General features: G+C 47.0%; 1 protein-coding gene and 3 non-coding genes across 4 annotated transcripts; all 4 read right to left on the bottom strand.

Annotated features, from left to right (window-relative positions):
• Positions 1-2031: 2031 nt before the first annotated feature.
• Positions 2032-19495, bottom strand: TPT1 (tumor protein, translationally-controlled 1). Its single transcript, XM_063952826.1, has 6 exons — positions 19373-19495; positions 11167-11240; positions 10846-11033; positions 3381-3486; positions 3166-3282; positions 2032-2700 (listed from the first exon to the last, which is right to left on the bottom strand). The coding sequence occupies exons 1-6, from the start codon at positions 19398-19400 to the stop codon at positions 2698-2700; spliced, it is 516 nt and encodes a 171-aa protein (XP_063808896.1). The 5' UTR covers positions 19401-19495; the 3' UTR covers positions 2032-2697.
• LOC135054269 (small nucleolar RNA SNORA31) lies at positions 2753-2886 on the bottom strand. Its single transcript, XR_010243468.1, has one exon. It is a non-coding gene; the product is annotated as a small nucleolar RNA SNORA31 (small nucleolar RNA).
• Positions 3560-3628, bottom strand: LOC135054253 (small nucleolar RNA SNORD58). Its single transcript, XR_010243453.1, has one exon. It is a non-coding gene; the product is annotated as a small nucleolar RNA SNORD58 (small nucleolar RNA).
• LOC135054270 (small nucleolar RNA SNORA31) lies at positions 11674-11804 on the bottom strand. Its single transcript, XR_010243469.1, has one exon. It is a non-coding gene; the product is annotated as a small nucleolar RNA SNORA31 (small nucleolar RNA).
• Positions 19496-25126: the final 5631 nt, after the last annotated feature.

Here is a 25126-nt window from a genome sequence, read left to right as displayed (position 1 = left end):
AATAAATGATGGGTGTTTAGTTGGTGGATTGGCCAATGCACGGAAGCCTGTATACCGATTCAAGGTACCCCACCTTCATGCAGGTCCTACACCACAGAGTCTTAAAACCTGACTACCACACTGCTGCATCATCTGCCTGCTAGATGTAATGTGTACCTGCCACAGACATCATTTATTTATTGAATTGTTGAGGATGAGTTTACTTTGGTGAGTGCTGGGTTCTCTGTTTGTATTTATTAGAGCGATGTGGTCATGGGCTACATGCACCCCACCCTGTGAGTGGTAAGTACAGCTGTGTACCCCGCTTCTGTGGTGGAGAGTGCAGTGTTACATGCACCCCACCCTGTGAGTGGTAAGTGCATAGCTGTGCCCCGCTTCTGGTGCGGTGAGTGCTGTGGTTTTTAGTGTGTGTGTGTGTGTACACACATATACAAGACTGGTGAGGTCAGCACTCACTTAGATTAGCAACTGCCTTGGTGCCATCCTAGAGTCCAATAGAAACTGATGCCGTTCTTATAGTAGGAGTGGATGGAGTATACCCCTCGCTATAAAAAGAACAGGTGGCACTCCAAGGTCTTAGTGAAAAAAGGTAGTGTATTGAAAATCAATAATTTAAATGGCACATGATGCCATGTGCCATTTAAATTATTGATTTTCAATACACTACCTTTTTTCACTAAGACCTTGGAGTGCCACCTGTTCTTTTTATAGTAGGAGTGGATGGAGTATACCCCTCGCTATAAGAACGGCATCAGTATATATATATATATATATATATATATATATATATATAAAATCAGGGATACCACCATATAATGTGTTTTCCCCTTATAGCTGCTGATATTATCAAACTGCGCCAAATTAGTGCCCCCCCTCTTTTTTTTTTACCCTTTTCTGTAGTGCAGGACTGCAGGAGAGTCAGGGAGACGTCCTTCCAGCGGAGCTGTGAGGGAAAATGGCGCCAGTGTGCTGAGAGATAGCTCCGCCCCCTTCTCAGCAGACTTTTCTCCCACTTTTTGTAGGAATCTGGCAGGGGTTAATATACATCCATATAGCCCTGGGGGCTATATGTGATGTATTTTTGCCAGCCAAGGTGTTTTTATTGCTGCTCAGGGCGCGCGCCCCCCCCCCCAGTGACCGGAGTGTGTGGTGCAATGAGGAGCAATGGCGCACAGCTGCAGTGCTGTGCGCTACCTTGTTGAAGACTGATGTCTTCTGCTGCCGATTTTCCGGACCTCTTCTTGCTTCTGGCTCTGTAAGGGGGCCAGCGGCACGGCTCTGGGACCGGACTCCAAGGCTGTGCCCGTGTTCGGTCCCTCTGGAGCTAATGGTGTCCAGTAGCCTAAGAAGCCCAAGCTGGCTGCAAGCAGGCAGGTTCGCTTCTTCTCCCCTTAGTCACTCGATGCAGTGAGCCTGTTGCCAGCAGGTCTCACTGAAAATAAAAAACCTAAAACTAAACTTTTGCTAAGAAGCTCAGGAGAGCCTCCTAGATTGCACCCATCTCGGCCGGGCACAAAAATCTAACTGAGGCTTGGAGGAGGGTCATAGGGGGAGGAGCCAGTGCACACCAGGTAGTCCTAAAGCTTTACTTTTGTGCCCAGTCTCCTGCAGAGCCACTATTCCCCCATGGTCCTTACGGAGTTCCCAGCATCCACTAGGACGTCAGAGAAAACTGTATAGGTTTTTCTGGCTTTAGGCTCCAATGATTTTTGGAGTTTCTGCACCACTCAGCACTTACCTGCTCATATTGCCAGCCGCCATGGCAGACTAGGGAAAGTTAGAATTACAGCTTGCATATTAGTATTCCAGCTTGGTCTTACACATTGTATAAATGAGGTTTAAAGCCCTTTATAGAAAGTGTTTAGTGGACTAGTTAAAATGTATCCTCACTTCTATTTAGTTCTGCTTTGTGGGATTAATGCCACATTCTTTGTTCTTACAATATTGTTGATTTAGTAGGGCACCATCTCTTAGATGTGTGTACACATGCAACACTGCTGTTCCTTACTGAATGAACTTCTGATCCACATACTAGTTAATACTTTCTTCTTTTTAATGTTAAACAGGAGTGAATAACAGAGGCAGTGAGGGGCCAGTATTTGCAGTAACTTTTTGCAACCCACCATTTTGTTTATTATACTGCCGGTTATTGCATTAGTAAAGCAACCAGTTCTATCATGACAAAGAAATCAGATGAGTGGGTTGTAAACAAGCTACCAGTCTTCACATTAAATAACCTCTACAACACATTAAGACATGGGGCCAAAAAATATTTTTTGTGAGGACAGTTCACTTGGTAAGTTACAGCTCATCTGCTGTGGCAGACCGCAGGTAGAACTCAGCAACACCTTCACGTCCGAGAGCCAGCAAGATTTTGTTAGATTATCCAGAGCAGGAGTGCAGCAGCTTGCGTCAGAATGCTGAAGCTTCTTTGAAACACACATGGAGCATCATTCTATACCAAGAGAATGAGCAAGTATCACACAAAGGCTTTACCCAGAGTGGAGTACAATGACTTTATTTGGACTAAATGACAAGAGTTTAAAATGTCTCCACTCCAATAATTTAGGGTCAGAAAACATGAAGCTCAATGATAACAGTCCAGTTTGAAGTTGGTCTTACAAGTTTCTTTAAAATCCTGGTGTTGTATGGAAGGGAAGCAGCAGCATTTGGTTATGATAGATGATCCAAACTCCATTACTGTAAACAAAAATAAATCCATGTAAGCAATCATGCATCCAGGAGATTTCTAACATGTATTCCTCTATTCAATCTGTTAAGTCAATGTCTGACAGACAGAAAGCGCAAGGAAAAAAAGTTTATTTAGCATCTCAGTGCAAACCAACAAGCAATAGTAGATGGCTTTTGGTCTATCAATAGATGCATTGAAGCATAGAGTACATTATCCCAAATACTGCATTCAAAGTCTCAAGACACCCCATTTATAGTCTCCGCAATCCAAACAGCAACCACCAGTTACAGCTTTTTCCCTACTTTGGTCAGCAAAAACCTTGATTTCTCAATTTTGGCATGCCTTCAATTATCAGATGAACTGTAACCCAATTTGGTGCTACGGCCAACAGCAATAATAACCACCAACTACTGTAGCCAAATCTATATTGCCAACTACCTTTCTGTGAAGAATGGATACGAGTGTCAACTTACACATTTTTCAATCTCCAGGCCATCTTTGAAGAAAGTGAAAAAAGGTGTTAAGCCATCCTCACGGTAGTCCAGCAGTCCCACCATTCCTTCTGGATTCATGGTCTCTCCTGTGTAAAACTAAACCAGAAGCATCTGGTGAGGAAACTGCATTGTGTGCCATCACATGCACACAATACTGGCAACATATACAGGAATATTTTACAGACATAATATACCTCTAAATTTTTGAAGTTTGCAAGAATTGCTTTGACTACTTCCGCAGCACCAGACATGAATGGCTTTACTCTGTCAGGACAAGATTTCTCAAGTCGGGCTTTGACGCTAGGGAAAAAATAAAAAATGCATGAGCTTTATTCTTACAAGAGAAAAAGACAGCACCACTAGAACACATTTGAGTGCTCAGACTTGAGTTGTTTCATAGGAGCAAAGCCTCCAAAGGTGTCCTAAGAGTCATCATTGGCACAGAACAAAAAAAACAAAACCTCATCCCACACATCTAATCAAGTTCCAGATTAACTCCAGCTTTGATTCAGTTATACCGCTTTCACATTGCATATGCAGGGTCACACACGGGAATTGGAAATGTGTCCTTCCCAGGTGTGACCTGGCAATATGCTATGTTGGTTGCCACGGCAACCGGGGAGGCGCTGGGAGATGAGCTCATCTCCGCGCCGCCTCCTGCCTATAGTGTGAATGGGTGCTGGCTCACATCGAGCCGGGTAACCCATTCACTGTGCCTCACCCAGTAATTACCTGGGAATAATCCTTTTTACCTGGGTTGAATTACTGGGTCAGGCAACCCAGTAATTCAGGACCGACCCTTTCACATCGCACAGTGACCCGCTTTGACCCGGCAATATGCCAGGTGCGATGTGAAAGGGGTATTACAGGAGTAGCTAACCAAGCAAAGGTGCTAGAAATTGCACAAACTCAAAGGACTCATATAATCCAGCGACACTCCACATTATTAACTTACACCTATGCAACATACATGCTGTTTAAGGGAAGTCATGAGGTTTTTCTTCACCTGCCCTCTAGACTCCATTAATAAGCCACAAGTACCAGGTGCACAGCTTAGGGAAATGTTCATGTTATAGGAGGTGCTGAAAGTAAGCCACTTGTAATAACTCAGGCATGTTATTTATTATTTTTGAAGCATTTGTACTGCTGTTGCTTCAGGAAACAATGTCATTACTAGCTGAAGTACCTAAATCCAAGCTAAGGTTTTGGCCATTTCACAGGTTTTTACTCAAAACTTAGAGCTGGCTACACACCAAAGACCATTACAGGTTGAGTATCCCATATCCAAATATTCCGAAATACGGACTTTTTTTGCGCGAGTGTGAGATAGTGAAACCTTTGTTTTTTGATGGCTCAATGTACACAAACTTTGTTTAATACAGTTATTAAAAAATAAGAATTTACTTACCGATAATTCTATTTCTCGGAGTCCGTAGTGGATGCTGGGGTTCCTGAAAGGACCATGGGGAATAGCGGCTCCGCAGGAGACAGGGCACAAAAGTAAAGCTTTTACAGGTCAGGTGGTGTGTACTGGCTCCTCCCCCTATGACCCTCCTCCAGACTCCAGTTAGGTACTGTGCCCGGACGAGCGTACACAATAAGGGAGAATTTTGAATCCCGGGTAAGACTCATATCAGCCACACCAATCACACCGTACAACTTGTGATCTAAACCCAGTTAACAGTATGATAACAGAGGAGCCTCTGAAAGATGGCTTCCTAAACAATAACCCGAATTAGTTAACAATAACTATGTACAAGTATTGCAGATAATCCGCACTTGGGATGGGCGCCCAGCATCCACTACGGACTCCGAGAAATAGAATTATCGGTAAGTAAATTCTTATTTTCTCTATCGTCCTAAGTGGATGCTGGGGTTCCTGAAAGGACCATGGGGATTATACCAAAGCTCCCAAACGGGCGGGAGAGTGTGGATGACTCTGCAGCACCGAATGAGAGAACTCCAGGTCCTCCTTTGCCAGGGTATCAAATTTGTAAAAATTTACAAACGTGTTCTCCCCTGACCACGTAGCTGCTCGGCAGAGTTGTAATGCCGAGACCCCTCGGGCAGCCGCCCAAGATGAGCCCACCTTCCTTGCGGAATGGGCCTTAACAGATTTAGGCTGTGGCAGGCCTGCCACAGAATGTACAAGTTGAATTTTGTTACAAATCCAACGAGCAATCGACTGCTTAGAAGCAGGTGCACCCAACTTGTTGGGTGCATACAGTATAAACAGCGAGTCAGATTTTCTGACTCCAGCCGTCCTTTAAATGTATATTTTTAAGGCTCTGACAACGTCCAACAACTTGGAGTCCTTCAAGTCGTCTGTAGCCGCAGGCACTGCAATAGGCTGGTTCAGGTGAAACGCTGATACCACCTTAGGGAGAAAATGCGGACGCGTCCGCAGCTCTGCCCTATGTCGAATGGAAAATTAAATAAGGGCTTTTATAAAACAAAGCCGCCAGTTCAGATACTCTCCCGGCCGAAGCCAGGGCCAGTAACATAGTCACTTTCCATGTGAGATATTTCAAATCCACATTCTTTAGTGGTTCAAACCAATTGGATTTGAGGAAATCTAAAACTACATTTAGATCCCACGGTGCCACCTTAGGCACCACAGGAGGCTGTATATGCAGTACTCCTTTGATAAAAATCTGGACCTCAGGGACTGAGGCCAATTCTTTTTGGAAGAATATTGATAGGGCCGAAATTTGAACCTTAATAGATCCCAATTTGAGACCCATAGACAATCCTGATTGCAGGAAATGTAGGAAAACGACCCAGTTGAAATTCCTCCATCGGAGCACTCCGCTGCTCGCACCACGCAACATATTTTCGCCAAATACGGCGATAATGCTTCGCGGTGACTTCCTTCCTTGCCTTTATCAAGGTAGGAATGACTTCTTCTGGAATGCCTTTTCCTTTTAGGATCTGGCATTCAAACGCCATGCCGTCAAACGCAGCCGCGGTAAGTCTTGAAAAAGACAAGGACCCTGCTGAAGCAGGTCCCTTCTCAGAAGTAGAGGCCACGGATCGTCCGTGACCATCTCTTGAAGTTCCGGGTACCAAGTCCTTCTTGGCCAATCCGGAGCCACTAGTCTTACTCCTCTTTGCCGTATAGTCCTCAATACCTTTGGTATGAGAGGCAGAGGAGGAAACACATATACCGACTGGTACACCCAAGGTGTTACCAGCGCGTCCACAGCTATTGCCTGCGGATCTCTTGACCTGGCGCAATACCTGTCCAGTGTTTTGTTGAGGCGAGACGCCATCATGTCCACCATTGGTTTTACCCAACGGTTTAATAGCATGTGGAAAACTTCTGGATGAAGTCCCCACTCTCCCGGGTGAAGGTCGTGTCTGCTGAGGAAGTCTGCTTCCCAGTTGTCCACGCCCGGGATGAATACTGCGGACAGTGCTATCACGTGATTCTCCGCCCAGCGAAGGATCCTGGCAGCTTCTGCCATTGCCCTCCTGCTTCTTGTGCCGCCCTGTCTGTTTACATGGGCGACTGCCGTGATGTTGTCCGACTGGATCAACACCGGTCTTCCTTGAAGCAGAGGTTCCGCCTGGCTTAGAGCATTGTAGATTGCTCTTAGTTCCAGAATGCTTATGTGAAGAGACTTTTTCAGGCTCGACCACACTCCCTGGAAATTTCTTCCCTGTGTGACTGCTCCCCAGCCTCTCAGGCTGGCATCCGTGGTCACCAGGATCCAATCCTGCATGCCGAATCTGCGGCCCTCCAATAGATGAGCCTCCTGCAACCACCACAGAAGGGATACCCTTGTCCTCGGCGACAGGGTTATCCGCAGGTGCATCTGAAGATGCGACCCTGACCATTTGTCCAACAGATCCCTTTGCATGGAATCTGCCGAAAGGGATTGCTTCGTAAGAAGCTACCATTTTTTCCCAGGACTCTTGTGCATTGATGTACAGACACCTTTCCTGGTTTTAGGAGGTTCCTGACCAGGTCAGATAACTCCTTGGCTTTTTCTTCGGGAAGAAAAACCTTTTTCTGAACTGTGTCCAGAATCATCCCCAGGAACAGCAGATGAGTTGTCGGCATTAATTTGGATTTTGGAATATTCAGAATCCATCCGTGCTGCTTTAGCACCTCTTGAGATAGTGCTAAACCCATCTCTAGCTGTTCTCTGGACCTTGCCCTTATTAGGAGATCGTCCAAGTATGGGATAATTAATACGCCTTTTCTTCGAAGAAGAAATATTATCTCGGCCATTACCTTTGTAAAGACCCGAGGTGCCGTGGACAAACCAAACGGCAGCGTCTGAAACTGATAGTGACAGTTTTGTACAACGAACCTGAGGTACCCCTGGTGTGAGGGGTAATTGGAACGTGGAGATACGCATCCGTGATGTCCAAGGATACCATAAAGTCCCCTTCTTCCAGGTTCGCTATCACTGCTCTGAGTGACTCCATCTTGAACTTGAACTTCTTTATGTACAGGTTCAAGGACTTCAGATTTAGAATAGGCCTTACCGAGCCATCCGGCTTCGGTACCACAAAAAGAGTGGAATAATACCCCTTCCCTTGTTGTAGAAGAGGTACCTTGACTATCACCTGCTGAGAATACAGCTTGTGAATGGCTTCCAAAACCGTCTCCCTTTCTGAGGGGGACGTTGGTAAAGCAGACTTCAGGAAACGGCGAGGTGGCTCTGTCTCTAATTTCAACCTGTACCCCTGAGATATTATCTGCAGGATCCAGGGATTTACCTGCGAGTGAGCCCACTGCGCGCTGTAATTCTTGAGACGACCGCCTACCGCCCCCGAGTCCGCTTGCGAAGCCCCAGCGTCATGCTGAGGCTTTTGTAGAAGCCGGGGAGGGCTTCTGTTCCTGGGAAGGAGCTGCCTGTTGCTGTCTCTTCCCTCGTCCTCTGCCTCGTGGCAGATATGAATAGCCCTTTGCTCTCTTATTTTTAAAGGAACGAAAGGGCTGCGGTTGAAAGGTCGGTGCCTTTTTCTGTTGGGGAGTGACTTGAGGTAGAAAGGTGGATTTCCCGGCCGTAGCCGTGGCCACCAAATCCGATAGACCGACCCCAAATAACTCCTCTACGCATCGCCTGTCCACTGTCGTGTCCATAAAGCTCTTCTGGCCGAAATGGACATAGCACTTACCCGTGATGCCAGTGTGCAGATATCTCTCTGTGCATCACGCATATAAAGAAATGCATCCTTTATTTGTTCTAACGACAGTAAAATATTGTCCCTGTCCAGGGTATCAATATTTTCGATCAGGGACTCTGACCAAACTACCCCAGCACTGCACATCCAGGCAGTCGCAATAGCCGGTCGTAGTATAACACCTGCATGTGTGTATATACCTTTTTGGATATTTTCCATCCTCCTATCTGATGGATCTTTAAGTGCGGCCGTCTCAGGAGAGGGTAACGCCACTTGTTTTGATAAGCGTGTTAGCGCTTTGTCCACCCTAGGAGGTGTTTCCCAGCGCTCCCTAACCTCTGGCGGGAAAGGGTATAAAGCCAATAACTTCTTTGAAATTAGCAGTTTTTTATCGGGGCACCCCACGCTTCATCACACACGTCATTTAATTCTTCTGATTCGGTAAAAACTACTGGTAGTTTTTTCACACCCCACATAATACCCTGTTTAGTGGTACTTGTAGTATCAGCTAAATGTAACATCTCCTTTATTGCCAAAATCATATAACGTGTGGCCCTACTGGAAAATACGGTTGATTCGTCACCTTCACCACCGGAATCAGTGCCTGTGTCTGGGTCTGTGTCGACCGACTGAGGCAAGGGACGTTTTACAGCCCCTGACGGTGTTTGAGGCGCCTGGACAGGCACTAATTGAGTGTCCGGCCGCCTCATGTCGGCAACGACTGCTTAAGCGAGTTGACGCTATCCCGTAATTCCACAAATAAAGGCATCCATTCTGGTGTCGACCCCCTAGGAGGTGACATCCTCATATTTGGCAATTGCTCCGCCTCCACACCAATAACGTCCTCATACATGTCGACACACACGTACCGACACAGCAGACACACAGGGAATGCTCTATACGAAGACAGGACCCACTAGCCCTTTGGGGAGACAGAGGGAGAGTCTGCCAGCACACACCAAAAAGCGCTATATATGACAGGGATAGCCTTATGATTAAGTGCTCCCTTATAGCTGCTTTTATATTAATATATTGCCATTTATTTTGCCCCCCCTCTCTGTTATACCCTGTTTCTGTAGTGCAGTGCAGGGGAGAGACCTGGGAGCCTTCCTGACCAGCGGAGCTGTGACAGAAAATGGCGCCGTGTGCTGAGGAGATAGGCCCCGCCCCTTTTCCGGCGGGCTCGTCTCCCGCTATTTAGTACATTTAGGCAGGGGTAAATATCTCCATATAGTCTCTGGGGCTATATGTGAGGTATTTTTAGCCTTTTTAAAGGTTTTCATTTGCCTCCCAGGGCGCCCCCCCCCCAGCGCCCTGCACCCTCAGTGACTGCCGTGTGAAGTGTGCTGAGAGGAAAATGGCGCACAGCTGCAGTGCTGTGCGCTACCTTAAGAAGACTGCAGGAGTCTTCAGCCGCCGATTCTGGACCTCTTCTTGCTTCAGCATCTGTGAGGGGGCCGGCGGCGTGGCTCCGGTGACCATCCAGGCTGTACCTGTGATCGTCCCTCTGGAGCTTCATGTCCAGTAGCCAAGAAGCCAATCCATCCTGCACGCAGGTGAGTTCACTTCTTCTCCCCTCTGTCCCTCGTTGCAGTGATCCTGTTGCCAGCAGGAATCACTGTAAAATAAAAAAACCTAAGCTAAACTCTCTAAGCAGCTCTTTATGAGAGCCACCTAGAATTGCACCCTTCTCGGCCGGGCACAAAAATCTAACTGGAGTCTGGAGGAGGGTCATAGGGGGAGGAGCCAGTACACACCACCTGACCTGTAAAAGCTTTACTTTTGTGCCCTGTCTCCTGCGGAGCCGCTATTCCCCATGGTCCTTTCAGGAACCCCAGCATCCACTTAGGACGATAGAGAAATATTGTATTAAATGACCTTCAGGCTGTGTGTATAAGGTGTATATGAAACATAAATGAATTGTGTGAATGTAGATACACTTTGTTCAATGCACAGTTACAAAAAATATTGGCTAAAATGACCTTCCAGCTGTGTGTATAAGGTGTATATGTAACAAATGCATTGTGCTTAGATTTAGGTCCCATCACCATGATCTCATTATGGTATGCAATTATTCCAAAATACGGAAAAATACAATATCCAAAATACCTCTGGTCCCAAGCATTTTGGATAAGGGGTACTCAACCTGTATTTCCTAGCACTGAACTAGCTGGAAGTGGGACCATAATTTGTCCATTTTTTTTACCAAGCATTCAGGAGCAAACAGTCAATTGGCCGTTGCTTCCAGTTATCAGATTTTCATTCCAATCAGCTATTTGGAACAATTTGTCTGTTTTGGGAGCTAACCGTTCAATAATTGGAAAGGTAATCTTTAGCAGACTGGCCTGCTTAGCTTTTAAATTCTTAAAGACACTGTAGTAAAGAAAAAGAAAAAAAAAAAGTTTGTAGACCAGAGGTCCCAAACGCAGTCCTCAAGGCACCCCAACGGTCTTAGTTTTTTTTAAGTGCAAGTTACATTAGCACAAAATTGTGAAGATACATTCAGGTCTATTCACTTACCATTTCAGGTAGATCTTAATATACTGTTTGAAAGTCTCCTTGGTGAAGCCAGTTGGCTGAAGATGGTGGTTTAATACTATATCAACCCCACTGATTCTTGTTGATTCTGAGCCTTCATCAACGCACTCTGCAGAAGCATTTCCACCAATCAAAGCATCATCAATTGAACCTTCTTCTCTGGTCACGACCTAAAGATAAGATTCAGCAGTTTAGAAAGAAAACCAAACACTACACAACAAAAAAAACAAAACAATGTAGCTTCAATAAAAAGTGGAACAGTACCATGGAACTTATTCCATTTACTATACAAAACCAACTTACCTTCCCTTCAACTTCATAACAGATTCCATTACTGCATTCAATTATCTTGTAGATGTCAGAGAACATTTCATCTCCTAATAAAAAAAAACATTTTTAAATTTCTGGAATTGTCACATAGAAAGGAATTAAATAGGCTATTTTTAAACTTCTAGTTTTGTTTAATGATCCAACTCAAAAGAAATGCAACCCCAACTACTCTTGGTTTAAAACAGGTTTGACAGGAAACAAGACTGGGACGCTAGGGGGTGTGTCAAGTTTGTATTAGTGTTTCACTTTGTTATACTTCCTGGGTGGAATACTTCAATTGAAGAATTGGGAGAGGTGCCAATCCCTTATGAGGGTAGCTAGCTTTGGTTGCAAAACAGTATGTCATTTGTTCATTACTGAAAACATCAGAATGCCTTTCAATTTGCTCAGTGTTTCCAAAGAGGTCATAAGCTAGTCAAGAAAAAAAACTAAACACGTTTACTTTGGTAGAGATGTGTATGTTACAACTAATGTTTAAAATGTTGTTTTCCTTTATTCAATCTGTTAAGTCACAGTCTGACAGACAGAAAGCGCAAGGAAAAGTTTCTCTAGCATCTCAGTGCAAACCAACAAGTAACAGTAGGAGGCTTGTGGTCTATCAATAGATGCATTGAACCCAGCTATTTAGATTGCAATACCTGATTAATACCTTCCATACTAAATATAGTGGGTCACAGTTGGCAGCCTGACACGGGTGCTACCCAACTAACCTGCATCAGCCCCCTATCACACCGCATTATGCAGAGTTGGTGACATCATGTGATCTCCAAGCACTGCGTCATTGTGATCTCCAAGTGCCGCCCGTCTATACACTAAACGGGAGCCAGGTCGAAGCGACCTGGCTACAGTTTGCCGGGTGTGTTCAACCATGCAAACAATCAGAGTTGGTATACCGGGTCACTCGACCCGGATTTCATCTGTCATTTTACACAGAGCAGCAACACTGGTTATGCACGCACGCTCATGTGCAATAACCAGTGTTAAATGCTGGTGGTGCAAAAATAAGATTTTACTCACCGGTAAATCTATTTCTCGTAGTCCATAGTGGATGCTGGGAACTCTGTAAGGACCATGGGGAATAGCAGCTCTGCAGGAGACTGGGCACAACTAAAGAAAGCTTTAGGACTACCTGGTGTGCACTGGCTCCTCCCCCTATGACCCTCCTCCAGACCTCAGTTAGGATACTGTGCGCGGAAGAGCTGACACAATAAGGAAGGATTTTGAATCCCGGGTAAGACTCATACCAGCCACACCAATCACACCGTACAACTCGTGATAGGAACCCCGGTTAACAGTATGATAACAACGGAGCCTTTGAACAGATGGCTCGCAATAACAACCCGATTTGTGTAACAATAACTATTTACAAGTATTGCAGACAATCCGCACTTGGGATGAGCGCCCAGCATCCACTACGGACTACGAGAAATAGAATTACCGGTGAGTAAAATCTTATTTACTCTGACATCCTAGTGGATGCTGGGGACTCCGTAAGGACCATGGGGATTATACCAAAGCTCCCAAACGGGCGGGAGAGTGCGGATGACTCTGCAGCACCGAATGAGAACTCCAGGTCCTCCTCAGCCAGGGTATCAAATTTGTAGAATTTTGCAAACGTGTTTGCCCCTGACCAAGTAGCAGCTTGGCAAAGTTGTAAAGCCGAGACCCCTCGGGCAGCCGCCCAAGATGAGCCCACCTTCCTTGTGGAATGGGCTTTTACAGATTTAGGCTGCGGTAGTCCCACCGCAGAATGCGCAAGCTGAATAGTGCTACAAATCCAGCGCGCGATAGTCTGCTTAGAAGCAGGAGCACCCAGCTTGTTGGGTGCATACAGGATAAACAGCGAGTCAGTTTTCCTTACTCCAGCCGTCCTGGAAACATAAAATTTCAGGGCCCTGACTACGTCCAGTAACTTGGAATCCTCCAAATCCCTAGTAGCCGCAGGCACCACAATAGGCTGGTTCAAGTGAAAAGCGGATAACACCTTCGGGAGAAACTGAGGACGAGTACTCAACTCTGCCCTATCCATATGGAAAATCAGATAAGGGCTTTTATAGGACAAAGCCGCCAATTCTGACACGCCTGGCCGAAGCCAGGGCCAACAGCATGACCACTTTCCACGTGAGATATTTCAAATCCACAGTCTTAAGTGGCTCAAACCAATGTGATTTCAGGAACTCCAAAACCATATTGAGATCCCAAGGTGCCACTGGGGGCACAAAAGGAGGCTGAATATGCAGAACTCCTTTGACAAAAGTCTGAACTTCAGGCAGTGAAGCCAGTTCTTTCTGGAAGAAAAATCGACAGAGCCGAAATCTGGACCTTAATGGACCCCAATTTGAGGCCCAACGTCACCCCTGCTTGCAGGAATCGACCCAGTTGAAATTCCTCCGTTGGGGCCTTCCGGGCCTCCCACCAAGCAACATATTTCCGCCAAGTGCGGTGATAATGTTTTGCAGTGACATCCTTCCTGGCTTTGATCAGGGTAGGGATGACTTCCTCCGGAATGCCTTTTTCCTTCAGGATCCAGTGTTCAACCGCCATGCCGTCAAACGCAGCCGCGGTAAGTCTTGGAACAGGCAGGGCCCCTGCTGCAGCAGGTCCCGCCTGAGCGGTAGAGGCTATGGGTCCTCTGAAAGCATCTCTTGAAGTTCCGGGTACCAAGCTCTTCTTGGCCAATCCGGAACCACGAGTATAGTTTTCACTCCACGCCTTCGTATTCTCAGTACCTTGGGAATGAGAGGCAGAGGAGGAAACACAAACCGACTGGCACACCCACGGTGTTACTAGAGCGTCCACAGCGATCGCCTGAGGGTCCCTTGACCTGGCGCAGTATCTTTTTAGCTTTTTGTTGAGGCGGGACGCCATCACGTCCACCTGTGGTCTTTCCCAACGGTTTACCAGCATTTGGAAGACTTCTGGATGAAGTCCCCATTCTCCCGGGTGGAGGTCGTGCCTGCTGAGGAAGTCTGCTTCCCAATTGTCTACTCCTGGAATAAACACTGCTGTCAGTGCTAACACATGATTTTCCGCCCATCGGAGAATCCTTGTGGCTTCTGCCATTGCCCTCCTGCTTCTTGTGCCGCCCTGTCTGTTTACATGGGCGACCGCCGTGATGTCGTCTGATTGTATCAGTACCGGCTGGTTCTGAAGCAGGGGCCATGCTTGGTTTAGGGCATTGTAAATGGCCCTTAGCTCCAGAATATGTATGTGAAGTGAAATCTCCTGATTTGACCACAGTTCTTGGAAATTTCTTCCCTGTGTGACTGCACCCCAGCCCCGAAGGCTGGCATCTGTGGTCACCAAGACCCAGTCCTGTATTCCGAATCTGCGGCCCTCTAGTAGATGAGCCCTCTGCAGCCACCACAGCAGCGACACCCTGGTCCTTGCCGACAGGGTTATCCGCTGCTGCATCTGGAGATGGGACCCGGACCATTTGTCCAACAGGTCCCACTGGAAAATCCTTGCGTGGAACCTTCCGAATGGAATCGCTTCGTACGAAGCTACCATTTTTCCCAGGACTCGTGTGCATTGATGTACCGACACCTGTCCTGGTTTTAGGAGGTTTCTGACTAGAGATAACACCTCCTCGGCTTTTTCCACTGGAAGAAACACTTTTTTCTGGTCTGTGTCCAGAATCATTCCCAGGAACAGAAGAAGAAGTGTCGTCGGGACCAGCTGTGACTTTGGAATATTGAGAATCCAGCCGTGCTGTTGCAGCACTTCCCGAGAAAGTGTTACCCCCACTACCAACTGTTCCTTGGACCTCGCCTTTATCAGGAGATCGTCCAAGTACGGGATAATTAAAACTCCTTTTTTGTGAAGGAGTATCATTTTGGCCATTACCTTGGTAAAGACCCTCGGTGCCGTGGATAACCCAAACGGCAGCGTCTGGAACTGATAGTGACGGTCCTGTACCACAAATCTGAGGTACTCCTGGTGAGGAGGGTAAATGGGGACATGCAGGTACGCATCCTTGATGTCCAGGGAGACCATGTAATCCCCCTCGTCCAGGCTTGCAATAACCGCCCTGAGCGATTCCATCTTGAACTTGAACCTTTTAATATAAGTGTTCAAGGATTTTAAATTTAAGATGGGTCTCACCAAACCGTCCTGTTTCGGTACCACAAACATTGTGGAATAGTAACCCTTTCCTTGTTGAAGGAGGGGTACCTTGACAATCACTTGCTGTGAATACAGTTTTTGAATAGCCACCAACACTACCTCCCTGGCAGAGGGAGTTGCCGGTAAGGCAGATTTTAGGAAACGGCAGGGGGGAGAAGTCTCGAAATCCAGCGTGTACCCCTGAGATACTACTTGAAGGACCCAGGGATCCACCTGTGAGAGCCCACTATGCGCTGAAATTTCTGAGACTGGCCCCCACCGTACCCGGGTCCGCCTGAGCAGCCCCAGCGTCATGCTGTGGACTTACCGGACGCAGGGGAGGACTTCTGCTCTTGGGAACTAGCTGTGTGCTGCAGCTTTTTCCCTCTACCTTTGCCTCTCAGCAGAAAGGATGAGCCTCTAGCCCTCTTGCTTTTCTGGGGCCGAAAGGACTGTACCTGATAATACGGTGCTTTCTTTTGCTGTGGGGTAGCCTGTGGCAAAAAAGTCGATTTCCCAGCAGTAGCTGTGGAAACGAGGTCTGAAAGACCATCCCCAAAGAGTTCCACCCCCTTATAGGGCAAAATTTCCATGTGCCGTTTCGAGTCGGCATCGCCTGACCATTGCAGAGTCCGTAACCCCCGCCTGGCGGCAATGGACATAGCGCTTATTTTTGATGCCAGCCGGCAAATATCCCTCTGTGCATCACGCATGTATAAGACGGCGTCTTTTATATGCTCTATTGTCAGCAAAATATTGTCCCTATCCATAGTATCAATATTATCCGACAGGGAATCTGACCACGCAGCTGCAGCACTGCACATCCATGCCGATGCAATAGCTGGTCTCAATATAATGCCCGTGTGTGCGTATATAGCTTTTAGGGTAGTTTCCTGCTTTCTATCAGGTTCCTTTAGGGCGGCCGTATCCGGAGACGGTAGTGCCACCTTTTTTGATAAACGTGTCAGCGCTTTATCTACCCTAGGGGGTGTTTCCCAACGTGACCTATCCTCTGGCAGGAAAGGGTACGCTGCCAATACCCGTTTAGAAATTATCAATTTCTTATCGGGGGAAGTCCACGCTTCGTCACACACCTCATTTAATTCCTCAGATGCAGGAAAAACTACTGGTAGTTTTTTCTCACCAAACATTATACCCTTTTTTGTGGTACCTGGGGTATTATCAGAAATGTGTAATACATGATTGAGGCAATGAAAAATGTAACGGGTGGATCTATTGGAGGGTACACTAGTCTCATCGTCGTCGACACTGGAGTCGGTATCCGTGTCGACATCTGTGTCTGTCATCTGAGGTAGTGGGCGTTTTAAAGCCCCTGATGACATTTGAGACGCTGGAGCAGGCACAAGCTGAGTAGCCGGCTGTCCTATGTCGTCAAACCTTTTATGTAAGGAGTCGACACTGTCACGTAATTCCTTCCATAAGTCCATCCACACAGGTGTCGACCCCGCAGGGGGTGACATCACATTCACAGGCATTTGCTCCGCCTCCACGTCATTTTCCTCATCGTACATGTCGACACAGCAGTACCGACACAGCACACACACAGGGAATGCTCTGACAGAGGACAGGACCCCACAAAGCCCTTTGGGGAGACAGAGGGAGAGTATGCCAGCACACACCAGAGCGCTATATACCACCTATAAAGAGTGTTTTCCCTTATAGCTGCATTATATTACTATACTGCGCCTAATTTTGTGCCCCCCCTCTTTTACCCTTTCTGTAGTGCAGGAATGCAGGGGAGAGCCAGGGAGCGATCCTTCCAGCGGAGCTGTGAGGGAAAATGGCGCCAGTGTGCTGAGGGAGATGGCTCCGCCCCTTTCTCGGCGGGCTTTCTCCCGCTATTTTAATAATTCTGGCAGGGGTATTTTTACACCTATATAGCCCCTGGGGCTATATATGGTGTCAGTTTGCCAGCCAAGGTGTTATTTATTGCTGCTCAGGGCGCGCTGCGCCCCCCCCCCCCCCCCCCAGCGCCCTGCACCCATCAGTGACCGCAGTGTGTGGTGTGCATGAGGAGCAATGGCGCACAGCTGCAGTGCTGTGCGCTACCTTGGAGAAGACAGAAGTCTTCAGCCGCCGATTTTCCGGACCTTCTTGCTTCTGGCTCTGTAAGGGGGACGGCGGCGCGGCTCCGGACGACGAGGTCGGGTCCTGTGTGCGATCCCTCTGGAGCTAATGGTGTCCAGTAGCCTAAGAAGCCCAAGCTACCACCACTTAGGTAGGTTCGCTTCTTCTCCCCTTAGTCCCTCGTTGCAGTGAGCTTGTTGCCAGCAGGTCTCACTGTAAAATAAAAAACCTAAACTATACTTTCTTTCTAGGAGCTCAGGAGAGCCCCTAGTGTGCATCCAGCTCGGCCAGGCACAGAAATCTAACTGAGGCTTGGAGGAGGGTCATAGGAGGAGCCAGTGCACACCAGATAGTCCTAAATGTTTCTTTAGATGTGCCCAGTCTCCTGCAGAGCAGTCTATTCCCCATGGTCCTTACGGAGTCCCCAGCATCCACTAGGATGTCAGAGAAATATGACCTGTTGGGGGTACAAGAGGACTGAAAGAACCACTGATCTAGAATAATGCAGTTCCCAAGTTTCAGGGAGCTGCTTTATATAGTAAGCCAGTGGTTAGGGGAGAAAAACATCCAAGTAAATGAAGCTACACTTCAATATTAGTATAAGATATGCTCTCATGCGTTTCCCCATACACTTCAAACAAACACTCACTGGCACATTTGAGACAACAAGCCTTGATGTAAGCTAGTGAGTTTGTGCACCGATGTGTGGAATGTGTAGATTCTCTCACAACACCTAGTGTACATTTGGTAGGGGATGCAAGTTGTAAGCTCCACTGGGTCAGGCACTGATGTGAATGGGCAAATGTTCTCTGTAGAGATACTGAATGTGTGCGCTATATAAATAACTGGTAATGCACATCGCACTCCACTGGGGCAGGGACTGATTTATATTGTATACTCCTGGCCAGTCAGTACTGTATGTTGGCATTCATAATGTTCAGACAATGCCAACAGTTATGGCCACAGTAAAAATACCAGCATTAGGGGCCCATGGATATACCTTAAGAACACTTGACATAAATAAGATGTCAGCATGAATGCCGGAAGGTGTGGTATAGAAGATCTAGTGCCTACTTACACAGTCATTAAGTTGACAGGTACAAATTGCAAACAAAAGTTTTAGTTTGTGGGGTATCATGTTGTTTGTTTCAACATAGGTGGCCATAATCCGTGCACAGGTGTATGCTGGTGGGCTCACTGCGCTCAGCAATTCGTGCAAAGGTGACGCTCCACAGGTTACTAGTAGTCCACTTATATAGAAAGCCGTGCAAATGTTGGGAAAACCATGCATCAACAATTACCATGTCAGCCTACCATCTGGAATCAGAAGTAGACATAGCAGTCCAAACCTAGGAGTGATGACAGTACATTGCTCCGGGGAAGGGGAGAGAACACACACACACTGCACCAGGGCACAGACGCACGCAGACCCATGTACAGTGAACACACCTCAGGCATGCACAGGCTGGGAGAGCAGCGGCACAGCAGCCTATGGCCAGCCCCCTCCCCGGCCACACATTGCGTAACCCGCAGTGAACACACAGATAAATGCACCGGACACCGCCCCTCCCTCATGTCCTAATCTGCCCGGCAACACCCCTCCCCCACATCTCCCGCCCAGTGGCCGCCGGTGACGCACAAACAAGGGGCGACACGTCACGATGGCGCCTCATGGAGCTGGCAAGCAGCTGCCATCATCACCGGCACCCGGGGACCGAGAGCGGGTGGCGGCAGCCGGGTGCAGGGGTGAGGCGGGCGGGAATATGGCGCTCTCCTCTCCGGAAACAACACGCGGCCGGCCTCCCAACCCGGTAACACGCGACCCCTCCCTTTCCCTTCCCCCCGGTTACAAATAGTGCCGGCTACCGGAAAAAGAACACCGAAAGTACGTAGGCCGCAGCACAAGACCTGGGCAATATCGCGATATAGCGACAATAACCGCGAGCGTGAATGAGCCAGCAGAGCGGGCCGGCGCCGGGCTACTCACCGCTGATGACGTCCTTATAGATGATCATGGTGGCGGCGGGCTGGTGGCAGGCGTCCCCGGAGCAGAGTGCGCGAGGCTCAGTGCCGGCGGAGGGTGGGGAATAAAAAGAACGAGTCAGCGCCTGACTGGCTTCATATAGGGGCGGCCCGGCCCTGGTGACGCGGTCCACGCATGCGCACTGCGGGGCGGGGAGGCCCGCGCGCGGCCAAGGGGGAGCACGAGGTGGTGTCGCCTCCCCTTTGCGCTATTGCCGCGACTGCAGCTGCTGGGTGGGGGGATTCCTCTGCCCACAGCACCCTCTGCTGGCTGCCGCTGGGACGTGTTGATGTTGCCTTTTCATTTGGTTGTGGAACATATTGTTCTTGCTGCGTTTGGACAGAACATCGACCCAGTGGCTGTACACATAACGTCCTTCCAGTGTGATCATCTCTGAGCAATTATCATGGCATCGAAATACACTTACATTTGTCATTTGTACGGAATGGAGAAAAATAAATATGCACAATGTAAAAGTCTCATGGTGTATCTCCACAATTTTAATTGGCCCACCTCTACATGAAACTGTCCTGGCATTGCATTTGACAACATGGGTGATGACACAGATGATCACCGCTACAGAATCCTGCCGCGGCTCTACAGTACACAGATTTAAGCTGGGTACACACTGGATGACCTCCCTACTAAACCTCTTTCACACTGCAAACCCGGTTCCGACCTGGTGTTTTGAACCTGGGTCCGACACGGTCACATACCTCCCAACATGACCCTCTCCAGGAGGGACACAATGCTCTTCTCCTGGACTTCCCTCCTAATTAGTGAATGCCGGAACCTGTGTTAAACAGGGTAATGGAGAGGAAAGATTTTTCACCACAGGTGATGGCAATCATACATAAGAGGAAAGTCCAGGAGCAGAGCATTCTGTCCCTCCTGGAGAGGGTCATGTTGGGAGGTATGCGGTCAGACCCTTTCACACTACACTTTCAACCTGGGTTATTGCAGGGTTGGCTCCTTTTAACTCAACCCAGGGTCAGCAATTAAAACACCATGGATGTCATTTTAAATGAACTTTTTTTGGCTTAGAAAGATGAGTTGTCAGAAGGGGACAAAAGTGGAGGGTGGGGACAGCTCACCGCATTGCAGGAATCATGGCTGACAGAGCTGTGTTTTTATACACAAGTGCAACTTTAACCCCTTCAGTGGCGAGTTCTCAATTTAAAAACACACCCTGAGGGTGTGTTTTTAAATTGGCATGGGAGTGGTGGGGAAGGTGTAGGGTGGGCGAGTGATAGGGTGAGGTTATCGCTTGGTGATTGCCCGGGGACCCTACCTGCGGGGATCGCCAGCCCCAGTGCTGATTTGCAGCCACTTTGTGGCGCCCGGGAATCAGCATAAGCTGTTATACAGCTAAGCCCACCCTCCGGCCAATAGAAGTCCTGAGGGCGGGCTTAACTCCATAATGGAGTATACTGAGTCCCGGGCGCCGTGCATGCTGCACTGATGTCACCAGGGAATCAGCAGGTAGTATGCACGGAAATCTTCCAGGGTTGTCAGCACTGGCTACCCCGGAAGATTTCCGGACATGCCACTGAATGGGTTAACTGTTCCAGTGACATACCTCCCAACTGTCCCGATTTTCGTGGGACAGTCCTGTTTTTCTGGGACTGTCCCGCTGTCCCACCCGCGAGCCGCAGTGTCCCGGTGTGGGGAGCAGCTGGGAGGCTCCTGTCACTGCTGCAGCGGTGAATAGATGCTGTACACATGTGCACGGCCTCTGTTCACAGGTGACAGAGGTGGTATGCCAGTAGCTCACAGAATGCTGGACATGCCCGCTCAGTGATGGAACAAGTGGGTGTGACTCGGGATCGCGGTTCTGACTCCTTTCTTATAGGCCATGCCCCCTTTCCGGGCACACGCGCGTTTAGCACGCGCCAAAGGTCCCTCTTTGTACTTTTAATAAGTTGGGGGGTATACAGTAAGCTGCCTAGCAATCTGCCTCACCCCTAATTCTTAATAGCTCTAATTCTTAATGCTCTCTGTTCTCTCCTGTGTAGCAGGGCTCAGGCTGCTGACATCATCAAGACACACAAAGAACAGCCAATCAGCACTTCTTTGGACCAGTTCTGCACTCCTTTGGACCTTATTAACCATGCCAAACTGGGGTGATGATGAAGTCAGGGAGTTGCTGCGGATCAGGGTTAAGGAGTAAACACGTCGGCAGATAACGGGTACAGTCAGGGATGTGATAACATATCGCAGTATCACTAAAATGCTTGCGGTATCAGGCTTTATTAGGTCCCAACAGCTGGTGGTCAATAAATTGAAGGCACTGAAGAAACAGTTTCACAAGGTTAACGACCACAGTAGGAACCACAGTGGTGTTGCCTGCATGGATTGGCAGTATTGAGTTGTATGCCCATGCATTTGGCCATACCGCATTAAGCAACCCTGTGACATTGTCATCCAGTCTGGCTGCAGCTGAAACTAGCCATGCCTGTGCTGCAGAAGCCCTCAGTCATGTAGTGACCCCAGAGGCATGGTCATCTCCGCCACAATCACCTGCATTGCTTCTGGATGAGCCAACATCCATGGTGGAAGATCTACTGCCGATGGGAGAATCCGGTGTGTTGCCTACAACACAGGTGGCTGATGGGATCCAACCTGGACCTAGTGTGGCCGCAACAACCCCAACATCAACAACCCTAATGCAGCCTTTACGAGGACCATGTAAGTTAACGATTATATTTTTTCACCAAAATCTAGACATACACTTGTTTTATTATTTGGCTACTTGTCCCCCGATTCCGATGTATATGCCAGAGAAAACGTGTGGTAAAAGTCGCCAAATAATAAAATATTCGAAAGTAATTAGAGATGAATTACAACTAAAATAATATTAAAAATGATAAATGATGCAGTGTGTAGGTGGGAGGAGACCACAGACACACTTGCTATCACTGTAGTTTTCTATAGCCTCACTGCAATTCACATTTGTTAAGAAATTTTTGATCTCTTGCGCCCACAGTATATACTGTAACGCTACACAGGAGGAGGCCTGACAACACAGAACAGGCAGCCAAAGCCATGACGACTGTTCTGCTGGATAAGCTGGAGCAAATGGACACAGCCATGGCAGCCAGGGAAGATGCTCGCATGGACCATTTCCTGGCAGCGGAACAAACCATGCAGAACAATTTTATGGATCATATTCGTGAGCTACAGAGGGAGAACCAGGAGTTTCTCACATCTCTGTTTGGTAGTCAACGCTTAGGGCACCCACATAATATGCCTCCCCAATACAGTCACTCATATCCCCATTTCAATCCTGCACCGTACCCAGCACCATATGAGTATAGTCATCCCCAACCACCCCCTACACAGAGGCCGGTAGATCCTAATGCACCGGTGTACCAAGCACCGTATGAGTATACTCATCCCCAACCACCCCCCACACAGAGGCCGATGGACCCTAATGCTCCATTGTATGAAAATTTACCTTAAACTACTTGGCTTTTAATTTATTACCAGAGTATTTGCAGACTTGTTGGTGTTGTTACTCTATTTTAGAAAAACGTTAAAACATTTATAATATGCTGTGTATTACCATAGTATTGTTATTTTGTATGTACAGTTCTTGTTTTGTATAAAGTAAAAAAGGTGTCACACCTGTTTTGTAAACTCTACTGAAATGTAATTTTTCAACCAAAAAAAGTGTAACAATCAGTTGAACATGGGCACAGAAGTTGAATGGGCAAAAACTGGGAACCAATCAAGTCCTTTTAAAATGACGTCACACTGGTTTTAACATGGGTGAACCGGGTTGAGCAAAAAGGCACCAACACTGCAATAACCCGGGAATAATCCAGGTCAGTATTGCGATGTGAACGTGTCTTACCCCATGTATGAAGGCATCTTTGTAAAGCCATGATTGGGAGGCATGTATATGAAGGAGGTTTGCCACTTTAAGCTTTCAAATTAGCACACTCTGCACCACTCCAATATAAGGATCACATTTGCATTTTTAATGTGCCCAAGATTTATGAGTTTTGTTTGCTACAGTAAATAAATTGGAGGACAATTATTAAAACTGGTGCAAAAATGAATACTAACGTTGCCTATACTAATCAAAATAATTTATTAACAGTTACTTATATAGCTCCGGCATTTACCATTGCACTGTATAGTTGGTAGCAAATAGTAATAAAACAAGACTGGGGAATAACAGATAGACATGGGTGCAGGAAAAAGACTTAAAGGTCTATTTACTAAGCCTTGGAGATAAAGTTGCTGGAGATAAAGTACCAGCCAATCGGCTCCTGTCATTTTTCAAACCCAGCCTGTGACATGGCAGTTAGGAGCCAATTGGCTGGTACTCTATCTCCCAGAAAAGTCGTGTAACTTAAGGGCCCCATACACTTATGGGACATGTCCGATCGTCATGTCGCACGCGATCACCCCGGCAGCCTCCCGTGCGGCAGGATCGCCCAAGATACATCTTATGCTGTCCTTTTACATACGATGTATGTGGTACCCTCAGGTCACCCCTTGTTAGCAATACTCTTACCGAAATACAATAGAGCGTTATCACCTCTGTTTTCTTCACGGAGAGGTCTGGGAATGCGAGTGACACCTTTTCTTAAATATGAGAGACAACATTCACTAATAACATGCGTTTATTTGATGCAGGATTTGGTGTATGATTCATCAAAGATAGGCAATCACAATGATAATAAAATATGACACAACTGATTACAACTTAGACAACCCTTTGAACCTGGATCTGTCTATGATACTTGCTGCTTAAACTCACTCTTTTCTGATTTGATAATCACTTCTCTATTACTGATTAACTATTATTTTGTGCAAATTAACTCTCAGCACGATCACTCAGGGATCACTATAAAATTGCTTCACCATTGGGCCTAAATACAAGTGCCAATTATACTCTGCAGAGTTAGGGTTAGACCTGTTCAACTCTCTGACTTTTCCCCGAACCCACCGGTTCAATTAGTTTAATATCTTAGGAAGTGTCGAAGTCAAAAATATTACATAGAAAGAACATACAAACTACACACATTATGAGTCGCTATACTTGCAAATACGCGCAGCGAGCACAGCAATATATGGTAACACACGCATTTACACGGACATGCCACAGAGATGGATTCGACACTTATTTCATGCAGTACATAATTATAATAATATCATGCGCCAGACATCATGATGATTTAAAATTATATATAATGAAGTAATGTCATGTATGTGTATTATTTGAACGAAACCAGATACAGCTGTCATATTTGGTATTTAAGCAACCAGATTAATGTGTGGATTCATTTGATACTTGTTATTAAGTTGTAGGACATTGCGACAAATAATTATGATTAAATGTATAAAAGCTAAAATCACTTTTATTAGATATTCCAAACAGGCAGTGGACAGGAAGCTCAGGCCAGCCCTTTGGATGTCTTCAAGGCTGAACCTGATTAGCATATACAAAGAGACTAGTGACTCATCATGAATGAGTAAGTTCCCTCCCCAAAAAACTAGATAACACATTACTGATCACACAGGAGGCCAGTTTCTGTTTGGTCTCAGAGTAAGATGGAGTGCCAGCATGATTTTACAGAGAGAGAGAGAGAGACATAAGCATTGAGGAAATGGTATTGTATTGCTGGCCTGTAACTGTAACTGAATGTAACTGTATGTATCAACTGCTTACTGTATGAGTTGTAACTATAGGTATACTGCACATTG

The sequence above is a fragment of the Pseudophryne corroboree genome, chromosome 2 (assembly GCF_028390025.1).
Source record: "Pseudophryne corroboree isolate aPseCor3 chromosome 2, aPseCor3.hap2, whole genome shotgun sequence".
Lineage (NCBI taxonomy): Eukaryota > Metazoa > Chordata > Amphibia > Anura > Myobatrachidae > Pseudophryne > Pseudophryne corroboree.
Note: the sequence above shows the minus strand (reverse complement) of the source record. Positions and strands in the feature narration are given on the sequence as shown.